The sequence below is a fragment of the Epargyreus clarus genome, unplaced genomic scaffold (genome assembly GCF_041222505.1).
Source record: "Epargyreus clarus isolate Ecla_fem2 unplaced genomic scaffold, WU_Ecla_fem_2.2 ptg000033l, whole genome shotgun sequence".
Classification (NCBI taxonomy): domain Eukaryota; kingdom Metazoa; phylum Arthropoda; class Insecta; order Lepidoptera; family Hesperiidae; genus Epargyreus; species Epargyreus clarus.
The window spans coordinates 2,595,001-2,607,245 of NW_027332238.1; the positions used below are offsets into that span (position 1 = coordinate 2,595,001).

At 39.9% G+C, this 12,245-nt stretch overlaps 1 protein-coding gene across 1 annotated transcript in view; it reads left to right on the forward strand.

Moving 5' to 3' along the window:
• RSG7 (regulator of G-protein signaling 7) overlaps positions 1-6,615 on the forward strand; it is a 22,958-nt gene extending 16,343 nt beyond the window's left edge. Inside the window, exons 11-16 of the mRNA XM_073090870.1 lie at positions 234-347; positions 2,027-2,155; positions 3,069-3,197; positions 3,553-3,616; positions 5,637-5,729; positions 6,358-6,615. Coding sequence (XP_072946971.1) covers positions 234-347; positions 2,027-2,155; positions 3,069-3,197; positions 3,553-3,616; positions 5,637-5,729; positions 6,358-6,423 — 595 coding nt within the window. The 3' untranslated portion in view covers positions 6,424-6,615. The remainder of the gene's footprint in view (positions 1-233; positions 348-2,026; positions 2,156-3,068; positions 3,198-3,552; positions 3,617-5,636; positions 5,730-6,357) is intronic.
• The last annotated feature ends 5,630 nt before the right edge of the window (positions 6,616-12,245 follow it).

The following is a 12,245-nucleotide window of genomic DNA, read 5'->3' on the forward strand; positions in this document are numbered from 1 at the left end:
ACCCAAAAATGACGTCATTCGCGCCCCGATTAGCGTTTCAAACAAGATGGCCGACTGCAGTATTTTATACTTTCATTTTATTTAAAATATAATAAATCTTAGAGTTTTTTTTAAACTGGGTCATTTTTGAGAATATATTTCAAATATTGTTTTTACTTAAATCATTTATTCTTTGATTTCTTAATACTGTCATCGTGCCAATTAACGATCCTTATAAATATTTGATTTTCCAGGTTCATAGCGTACTGCGAGCAGTACGCGGAGTACGATGCCTTCCTGACACCCCCCGAGTGGCCGAACCCCTGGATCAACGACACCACAGAGTTATGGGAGCAGGAGAAACAGTGGTGAGATATTATATTACTATAGTCACTTCCTCCGGAACTTGTATCCGTTTTTTTTTTTTTTATAATATAGGAGTATTATAATATAGGACTCTTACATTATAAAAAAAAAAAAAAAAAAGTAGCAGACGAGCATGCAGTCCACCTGATGGTAAATGGCTACTGCCGCCCATGGACATCTGTAATCAACCCCAGATAGGATTAGATATTCCTACCTGAGGTCGAGGGGTCCGAGGTTCAAATCCCAGGCACGCACCTCTGATTTTCAAATTTATGTGCGTATTAGAAATTAATTATCACTTGCTGAAACGGTGAAGGAAAACATCGTGAGGAAACCTGCATACCTGAGAGGTTTATAAAAAAAAATCTTAAAGGTATGTGAAGTCTACCAATTCGCACTTGTCCAGCGCGGTGGACTATGGCCTAATCCTTCTCGTTCTGAGAGGAGACCCGTGCCCAGCAGTGGGACAGTAATGAGTTGATAATGACCTGAGGTCGGCCACTGATGCGCCGCTACCCCTGAGAACTAAGCTGGAACGCCTCGGAAAAGTCTGTCTCCCTTACCACACCCTTCAAACCGGAACACAGCAGCGCCTAACACTGTTGTTATTAGGTAGAAATAGGTGTGGCGGTGGTGCCGCCGGAGTCGAACCACAAAGGGTTCTACCACCTTGAATTGGGCATGTGTCCATAGTTGTAAGGCTCCTACCGCTCATAGTAATCTGTAACCAACACCGGATAGAATTATATTCCTATCCGAGGTCGCTCTAAGGAGTAAGAAACGCCTCGGTACAGTATGTCTGCCTTATCACACCCTTCAAACCAGAACATAGTATTTCTGTCCCATTACAGTTATTGGGCACGGGTCTCCTCTTAGAATCGGAAGGATTAGGCCATAGTCATAGATTAGTAAAGATTACTCACTCCTAACAAGAAAATGTAACCAGTTTTGAGAATTGAAATTGTCACTGTCATCTATTTTCGTGTTTGAAAAATATTTAAAAAAATGTAGTTTTTAGATCATTTACGAATGAAACGATATTTCTCCGAACTTTTTCTTCGATTTTGTGTTTTTGCACCACTTAACTGCGCATGTTGGCATTGTTCCGCGTAAATTACATCATGATAGCCATTAAACGGCTGACAGGCCAGTCAGCCGATTAAGCCATTTAATGGCTTCCTTCAATTACAAGGCGCTGAGATATCTATACTTATCTATGGCCATAGTATACCGCGTTGGACTGGGTGTTTGTGTCTATGTGTGTGTCCATGGCACCCACGACACAGGGGAGCCTAGTGTGGGACTATGATTATTTATTTATTATTCATTTATTGTAATGAATAAATCTTATATATAAAATTCTCGTGTCACAATGTTAGTTACCGTACTCCACCGAAACGGCTTTACCGATTTTCACCAAATTTTATATGCATATTCAGTAGGTCTGAGAAGCGGCTACTATTATCTTTTTTTCTATCTAATTTTCGTACCCGTAAGTGATAAGGGTTGTTCACCCTTAACATTTTTTTATTTATATGGCAACACAACGATTGCCGAGCCCAGTGGTAGCCCAGTAATGGGTTGATGAATCAAGTCTTTTAATCTGTATTGACAAAAAGGCAATTTGTCTTCTCAATTTGGTATTGTTTTAAGTTTTAATGTCTATGTGATATGGTTGCAGTAAGGAGCCATTGCCCCTGCGTCGTGTTCGTCGTTGGGCGTTCTCCTTACGAGAGTTGCTCCGAGACCCCCCGGGCAGGGAGCACTTCGCGCGCTTCCTCGGCAAGGAGTTCAGCGGGGAGAACCTCAAGTGAGTGCCGGGGTGGGGGGTGTAGGGGGAGAGGGGGGGTTGTGTGTGTTCCCATTGCGAGAGTTGCTCCGAGACCCCCCGGGCAGGGAGCACTTCGCGCGCTTCCTCGGCAAGGAGTTCAGCGGGGAGAACCTCAAGTGAGTGCCGGGGGTGGGGGGTGTAGGGGGAGAGGGGGGGTTGTGTGTGTTCCCATTGCGAGAGTTGCTCCGAGACCCCCCGGGCAGGGAGCACTTCGCGCGCTTCCTCGGCAAGGAGTTCAGCGGGGAGAACCTCAAGTGAGTGCCGGGGGTGGGGGGTGTAGGGGGAGAGGGGGGGTTGTGTGTGTTCCCATTGCGAGAGTTGCTCCGAGACCCCCCGGGCAGGGAGCACTTCGCGCGCTTCCTCGGCAAGGAGTTCAGCGGGGAGAACCTCAAGTGAGTGCCGGGGGTGGGGGGTGTAGGGGGAGAGGGGGGGTTGTGTGTGTTCCCATTGCGAGAGTTGCTCCGAGACCCCCCGGGCAGGGAGCACTTCGCGCGCTTCCTCGGCAAGGAGTTCAGCGGGGAGAACCTCAAGTGAGTGCCGGGGGTGGGGGGTAGAGGGGGGGGGGGTTTCTCTCCAAAGAGAAACAAAAGAGAGGAGGGAGATTATGAAAATTATTAATTATTTTATAGGAGGGATTTTTTCGAGCGTGTATGTACGTGTGTATTGTATTTTTTTTAATGTCAAAAGAGCATCAGTTGAGATTGGTGAAGGAGAAGTTAAGTAAGTGGGGAAGGGAGAGGAGGGAACAGTCAACTTCGACTCTGGGGAGGAGATTAGTGTAAAAGGTGTTTTTTTATTTTTATTTTAACCTGACCACACGGTAACGTTTTTCTATGTATGTTTCCTTTTCCAATACTCTTATATTACATTTTGTACACGTTATTTCTTACAGATTCTGGTTAGCCGTACAAGAGTTGAAGGCGTTGCCCATCAGGCGGGTGTCGAGCCGCGCTAGAGACATATGGAAGGAGTTCCTCGCCGCTGATGCTCCCTCTCCTGTGAATATTGACGCTGCTAGCAGGTGAGGGGTTGGGGAGAGCGGGGACTACTGGGGTGGACTGGGATTTGGTGGGGAAAATTGAGACATTGGGGCAGGAGAGTTATTAGGGGGAAAAGGAGAGGGGGATGTGGGGGAAGTGTGGGTGAGGGGGAGAGCGGGGAACTACTGGTGAGGATTGGGAACTTGGGGGAATTAGGTGAATTGAGGATGGGATAACTGGGGTAAGGGGGGTCAGTCATTTTTGAAAAAACGTAAAAACTCATACTAAGCAAACATAATATTGGTTAATTTTCGATTTTTCTAATATATAAATTTAATTTGACATTTTTTTTATTAATATGCAAAATCTAAACTGAGATTTTTTTTTTGTTTACAGAGAGCAAACACGTATAAAGGTAGAGTCCGGGATCGCCGATAGATACTGCTTCGACCAAGCGCAGGTGATTATAAATATACTCATCATCATCAACCCATTACTGTCCCACTGCTGGGCACGGGTCTCCTCTCAGAATGAGAAGGATTAGGACATAGGGCTCGTACACAAAACTGCGACGCGATGCGATGCGAATTCGCAACGCGACACGAATTGCTGCGATGCGATTTAGTGCGGCAAGGCGTCTCCCAGGGTGACCATTCTTTCGATGACCGTCAACCGTACGGAACGTATTGTTGCATGCCGATATTGGCCAAATGTGCAGAACTTTGTCAAAATATACCATCCAATGTACCATATTTGATGCAATGAATGAATAAATAAATAAATAAATAAATATTTTGAGAACTAGGTCGTAACATGGATCGTAAAAAGAAGTGTGCACTTTTGTTATTAACATTAAGAAGATTTTGGGTTCATCCATTTATCATATATCATTTATTTCATATATGTTCCAAACAATAGGGCGCTCCTCAATTAGTAATATAAAAAAATCAACGTCGGACTCTGCCAAAAAATACTCTGTCTCTGAACGAACTAAAAATGGCGTCAACAAGTGTGACGAAACATCGCAAGAATGCGCGATGCGAATTAATTCGCAAGTCCTTGTGATGCGTCGAGGGAGTTCGCAGATTTTTACGATGCGACGTCGCATCGCAGTTTTGTGTACGAGCATAGGCTGCGCGGTGGACTATAGAGTCCACCGCGCTGGACAAGTGCGTATTGGTAGACTTCACATACCTTTGAGATTTTTTTTTATAATAATAATAATAATAAATATTGTCTTAAAAATTACAACAACATAATCGAAACTTAAAATTAAACATGTTTTTTTCTTTAAATATAACATAATAAAAATACACAAAAGAGATAAAAACAAAGAAATAACAATAAAATGAAGCGAAAAAAATTTTTCGATCGTAAAGCACTCTCTGATGCTTCGCATCATGAGTCGTACAATTGCTTACTACTTGTGGTTATAATCTAGGCAAAAGGAAGTGCCTCAGCTATTGCTACCACAGGATTACGATCCCATGGAGCGCTGTTTTTCAGCCACTCCCTCCTCCCTGAGTTGTTATGCGGGAATTCAGGACTTGGCTCCCCTACCTCGGTCAATTCGTTCTTTTTCAAACAAAAATGAAAATAAATACTAAATAACATATTTTGGGTAACAACTAATAATAATTTATAAATCTCTCAGGTGTGCAGGTTTCCCCACGATGTTTCCTTCGCCGTTTAGCAAGTGATAATTAATTTCTAATACGCACATAACTTTGAAAAATCAGAGGTGCGTGCCTGGGATTTGAACCTCGGAGCCCTCGTTCGAGACTGAGTTATTAAACCAATAAGCTATCACTGTTTTTTTATAGTTTTCTCAAAATCTTGTACATATACAAGTTCTGAATTGAGAATGTCCAATTGCCAATGTTACTTTTAACGAATTTATTTCATCCTCAAAACTATTTTTAGATTTTTTCGAAACAAATGGTATGTCCTTTTCTGGACCTCTAACAACGTGCGTGCAAAATTTCATGCAAAAACGAACAAACATAGAGAAATAAATACAAAAACATACAAATACACAAACAAACAAACAGTCAAAGGAACAAGTTACGTGTAAGCGACAGCCCTACACGTTAAGGCTGCATCGCGCCAGCCCTACACCGTTCTCACGCTGCATCGTGCTTGCGCTGCATCGGGCCTTCGCGGAACGGCCAACGCTGACGAGGCGCGCAGGTGGCCGTCCCACGCGCGGGTGGCCGTCCCACGTACAGGTGGCCGTCCACCATGGAATCAGTTCACCTCCATCGCGGAAAGTGACTCGACCTATCCCATCAATTTATTTTTTTAATTTCATTTTTGTTAAAACTTGTGTAAAATTTGTGTTAAATTTAAATAAAAATTTAATTTGTTCGCGAAATAGACTGCAATTATTTCCTCGACGCCCAGCTCCCATAACTCACTCTTATTTATAATGTTACTTAGTATTTTTATTATTTTATATATTATTTATGTATATATTTCAGGCTCACGTCTACCATCTGATGAAATCTGACAGCTACTCAAGATACCTCCGCTCTGAGATGTATAAGGAAATACTCAACGGATCTAAGAAAAAGGTAATGTTTTATTATTACAGTAATATTATAAGTAGTAAGAGGGAGTCTAATAACGTGAGATATAGTCCGCGTAAAACTGCTAGTCCGCTCTGAATACAGAAATGAATCGCGCCGCCATAGCAAATTGTATGACTACCTGTTCGCAACTTCAGAGCGGACTAGTAGTTTGGTGAGGACTATGCGTAGACAAACCCCCACAGCCCTCTTTTTTATGATAAAGGAGTAACAGACGAGCATGCAGTCCACCTGATGGTAAGTGGCTACTGCCGTATGGACATCTGTAATGAACCCCAGATAGGATTACATTTCTACCTGAGATCGGCCACAAAGTTGCAGTCACACCTATGTCTGTTATAACAGCAGTGTAGCGCTGCTGTGTTCTGGTTTGAAGTGTGGTAAGAGAGACATACATATCCAAAGTGTTCCTTAGTCCTCAGGGGTAGCAAGCTGTGACCTACCTCAGGTAGGATTATCCTATCTGGGATTGATTACAGATGTCCATACGGCAGTAGCTTACCATCAGGTGGACTGCATGCTCGTCTGCTACTCCTATATTATAAAAAATATTTTTACACATTAAATAATTATTATATATTATTGATTTATATGTGTTTAATTTTTCTTTCAGACTTCAGTCAAAGGTATTCGCTCCATAGTATCCTTCACTGGCCGAAAGGAGACATCTACGAACTAAGCACAGACATACAATGTTTAAAAACCTATATATAAATATATAGGTGCGGTAAAGTTATTCAAAAATATATCGATCGAATCATAGATAAGTATAGATATCTCACTGCCTTGTAATTGAAGGAAGCCATTAAATGACTTAAACGGCTGACAATTCTGTCAGCCATTTAATGGCTGTCGTTGTGTAATTTACGCGGAACAATGCCGAGATGCGCAGTTAAGTGGTGCGAAAACAGGAAATCGAAGAACAAGTGTGGAGAAATATTGTTTCGTTCGTAAATGATCTAAAAACTACATGTCTTTTTAATATTTTTCAAACACGAAAATAGATGACAGTGACAATTTCAATTGTCAAAACTGGTTACATTTTCTTGTTAGGAGTGAGTAATCTGTACTAATCTATGCGTCGAATAAATAAACTCTCTTTTTTGGGAAGATGGTTAAATATGAAGAAAATTTTAAAATGACATGAGAAAATATAAGTACTTTGTTTTTTTTTTGTGTTCTTGCGTTTTTGTGGTCACAAAAGATAAAAGAACAATGTAAAGATAAAAAAGATACGTTTCTTTTTTATTAATTATAATTAAATATAATTTAATAATAATATTTTATAACATACTGCTTTGCAAGATAAATCGCACAAGTAAATGTTATTTTTTTGCGAATTTTGTGGCCACAAGATAAGATAAGAAAAGATAAAGATTAAGTTCAGTTTTTGAAATGTTTTAAAGAAAAGTCACATATGAGTTATACGTATATCTAATCTCCCCACTGTTAGGCAAATTTTTCCCACGATGTAAAAATCTTACATGGCTAATTAAAATTTTTGTCTCAGTTTTGGGCAAATTTTGCCCATTACTGGGGTTGTTAAAGGCAACTTTTTAGGGTTCCATACCCAAAGGGTAAAAACGGAACCCTATTACTAAGACTTCGCTGTCTGTCCGTCTGTCACAGGGCTCTATCTCTGGAACCGAAATAGATAGACATTTGAAATTGTTACAGAGGATGCATAACGGTGGCAGCTATAACAACAAATACTAAAAATAAAATAAAGTTGAATATTAAAGGGGGGCATTTTGCCCACGCGTGGGAGAATGCCCAATATTATTTGTACGAGATCTCAGTCAAAGTCAAAAACCAAAGTCAGATTGAATTGTAAATTTTGAAAAATCTATATGTTTATATAAATATATGTATAATTATTAATATTTAATAATTTGTAAACGGTTCCGGGTTTGATGCCCGGGGAGGCAATGCAATAAGATAATGAGATGAGATTTATGTTTGTGTGTAAATCCACCTACAAAGGGTGGAAAGTGTATCTAAAAAATGTGCTACAAATGTGAAAAGTATAGTCCGCGCCAAACTTCTAGTCCGCTCCTAACTGCTAGTCCGCTCCAAACTGCTAGTCCGCTCCGAATATAGAAATGAATCGCGTCGCCATAGCAAATTGTTAGACTACACCTGCTCGCAACTTCAGAGCGGACTAGTAGTTTGGCGCGGACTATACAACAATATTAAACAGGCTGGTGCGTTATTGTAGTTCTTATATCGTCTTAAGTGTAGTACTTTTGTCTTGGACGGTTTGTTGTGTCAAGCACAGCTGAAGATTACTTTACATTTTGTAGTACTTTTGTGTTTGTAGTACTTTTTTCTTGGACTGTTTCTGTGTAAAGTATACCATGAGACGCCTTTTTGAAGTTATACTCCTTTGGGCGTGTCTGTAAAAACAGATTGGTGTGGGTCGGAGTTGTGCGCCGATGTAACACATAATTACTTTATATTTTTTCGATCGTTTGTTCAGTTAAAAATTGAATTCATAAATAAAAAAATGTTTATAAGTATAATATATAGGGTGAATTTTTCAAGTGCGCCAAATCCGAAACTAAGATATATCCGAACTATAAGGATTAGCGAAAAATGATGAAAGGAATTACGAGGCCGATTTTAATAGAAATTAAAAATGCGTCATTAGTTTTTTACAATATCTTCTTTAGCCGGGAATCGAACGAGTTCATTTTGAAAAAAAAATACACCCTTTGTATTATACCATCTGAAAGTGTCGCTTATAAGGATTAAGGATTAAAGAAAACGCTCATTTTTAAGAAAATAAAGTTTTGTCAATTTTGATCAAAAAAAAATTTTATGAACTCGTTCGATTCCGGTCTAGGGACGGATTAAAAAAAAAAACTAATGATGCAGTTTTAGTTTTTATCAAAATCGGCCTCGTAACTCCTTTCAGCATTTTTCGCTAATCCTTATAGTTTCGGATTTGGCCCTGAAGGCGCATTTGAAAAATTCACCCTGTATATATTTTCTTTCTTTCTTTCTTTCTTTCTTTACACCAAAGAAGTGTAACTTCTTACACTTTGAATTATTTTTAGGTCTGACATTTTTAATTAGTAGTTTTAATTAAGAGAGTAATTATTTTTCGCTTTAATACGCACCAAAGTTTTTTCGAAATAAGACTAAAACCTGCCCATAAGAATTTTATTTTTTGAAAATAATAATAATAATAATGTGTAAATAATACTCTTTAAGTAATATTGTTTGTAGAATGGTCTCAGAGTAATAGTATAGCTGACTTCCTTTTATAGTGAAGTTGCATGCAGTCCACCCGATGGTAGTCCGCGCCAAACTGCTAGTCCGCTCTGAATATAGAATTGAATCGCGTCGCCATAGCAAATTGTATGACTGCACCTGCTCGCAACTGCAGTTTGGCGTGGATTATAAGTGGCTACTGCCCATGGACAACTGTATCAACCTCAGATAGGATAATTCTAGCTGAGATTGATCACAGTGTCGCTACCCCTGAGGACTAAGGAACGCCTCGGATATGTATCTCTCTTATCACACTTCAAACCACAACACAGCAGCGCTACACTGCTGTTATAACAGAAATAGGTGTGATGGTGGTGCCGGAGCAGCGCCACACTGCTGTTATTAGACAGGTGTGACAATGGTGTCTCCGGAGTCGAATAACCTTTGAAAAATGGATGTGTTCTGGTTTGAAGGGTGTGGTAAGGGAGACATACTTATCCGAGGCGTTCCTTAGTCCTCAGGGGTAGCGGCGTATCTGTAGCCGACCTCAGCAATCTAATCCTATCTGGGTATCCTGATGGTAGGGCAGTAGCTTATCAGGTGGACTGCATGCTCGCCTGCTACTCCTATATTATATAGGCAAGCAATACTCAATCGGTAGTCAGCGGTACTCGTGAGATATTGATGTTGTGTGAGTGATTAGGGTTCAAAAACTTGTGAGGATCCCTTCGTGGTTTTGCGACACTACCGCCACTTATCTGCTAAAGTGTAAAGGTCTTGTTTGAAGGGGGGGAGGGGGACAAGGGGGTCTCAGGTCTGATGGGGGTCGAGGGGGACAAAGGCATTCCAGCTTAGTCCTCAGTAATAATTTATGTAGCCGACATGTATCTGGTCTGAAGGGGAAGTGGGGGGAGGGGGGGGGGATAGAAAGCAGTCTGGTTTGAAGGGTGTCGTTAGGGAGACTTATACGAGGCGTTATTAATAATTAATCTTGGATAGATTTACCTATAATAATACCTATTAATAACGGATAGTACCAGACATTATCAAATTTCGATCATTGATCAATGGATAGATCGGATATTAATAACTAACTTCAGTCATCTGGGGTAACAACGCTGTGGCCGACGTCAGGTAGGACTGCAATCCTATCTGAGATTGATTACAGATGTACTTACTACTTACGACAATTGCAACCATCAGGTGGATTGGCTCTTATTAAAGAAAATAGTGTGACAGCGGTGCCCTCGTAGAACCACGGGGTTCCTTTAATAGTACTTATCATTCGGTGTTGATGTAAGAGATATAAGATACATAAAACATACGTTAGTTGTAAAGCCATTGTGAATCTTACAGTCATATGTTGATTATGTCATACATTTAAGGGGGGGGGGGGGGTAATAATAGGGGGGGCTATAATGTTAGTCTTAAATCAGAAGGGGTAGAATTTAATAGATTGGGTGTTAAATGCATTATGGTAGGGTAGAAAGTGTATGGGGGTAGGTGATATACATGGTGAAAAGATTGTCGAATAATGCTGATAGGAGTTACGAGGCCGATTTTGATAGAAACTAAAACTGTATCATTCGATTTTTGAAAATCGATTTCCATAGGCGGTAATCGAACGAGTTAATTTTGAAAAAAAAAATACACCCTGTATTATTCCATCATCGGGTAGTGTCGCTTATAAGGAAAAAATTCTGGGAAGTAATGATAAGTGATAAACTAAAGGAAAAGGCTCATTTTGAAGAATATACACATTTTTCTTGTTACATTGGCAGCTAAGTTCACGCCATTTGCGCGAATATAGAGTGTGTTATTTTTCGAAATGAACTCGTTCGATTCTGTAGGAAAATTGTTTAGGAAAAATTAATGATTCAGTTCTCGTTTTTATCTAATTCGCTCTCGTAACTCCTTTCAGCATTTTTCGCTAATCCTCATAGTTTCGGCCCTGAATGTCCACTTGAGAAATTCAACCTGTATATAAAAAGTAAAGTCCGCGTAAAACTGCTAGTCCGCTCTGAATATAAAAAATGAATCGCGTCGCCATAGCAAATTGTATGACTACACCTGCTCGCAACTTCAGAGCGGACTAGTTGTTTGGCGCGGACTATATGTGTGTAAATGTATGATGTATTCAACAAATGACTTCTATGAAGTAGTATGACTTCGATGTGGGTAGTTTAAGAACATGAACAATATGTTATGTGGGGTAGATATAAAAAAAATTGGGGTAAAATAAAAAATATATTTTGTAACTCTACTTAAAATATCAGCGTGATCTGTAAACAGCATTTATTTGGAACGTTAGGCGTTCCAGTATAGTCGAAACTTGTGGTCGAACTTTGTGGATTGATTCCGGTACCACCGTCACACCTATTTCTGTTATAACAGCAGTGTAGCGCTGCTGTGTTCTGGTTTGAAGGGTGTGGTAAGGGAGACATACTTATCCGAGGCGTTCCAGCTTAGACCTCAGGCGTAGCGCATCTGTAGCCGATCTCAGGTTGTAATCTAATCCTATCTGGGGTTTATTACAGATGTCCATACAGCAGTAGCTTACCATCAGGTGGATTGCGTGAAAGTAGTTTCCATATCTTTGATTGTTTTGATTTTTTTTACAAAACATTATTTTTTTTATAAAGGAGTATTTTATATACTATTTATTTCGAAATTCTCACGGTAATATTAAGGTTTAGGTTTTTTGGTAATATAGGAGTAGCGGACGAGCATGCAGTCCACCTGATTGTAAACTACTGCCCTATGGGCATCTGTAATCAACCCCAGATATGATTAGACTTCTACCTGAGTTCGGCCACAGATATGCCGCTACTGAGGACTAAACTGGAACGTCTCGGATTAGTTTGTCTTTTACCACACTTCAAACCAGAACACAGCAGCGCTACACTGCTGTTATAACAGAAATAGGTGTGGCGGTGGTGCCGCCGGAGTCGAATCACAGAGGGTTCAACTTTCAAATGTATGTATTTTCTTAAGAAAAATACACGTATATATTTTAGGTAAAGTTACAAAAATGAAACTACATATATTATTGTATAATAATAAATATTTTTCTCTCTATTATTGTAATAAGGAAGCATTTATTTAAATTAATTATTATGATAATAATATCGTTACATTTAGCAATATATTACAGTCCGAGTAAAACTGCTAGTCCGCTCTGAATATAGAAATGAATCGCGTCGCCATATCAAATTGTATGACTACACCTGCTCGCAACAACTTCGGAGCGGACTAGTAGATTGGAGCTATAACACATTATCGATA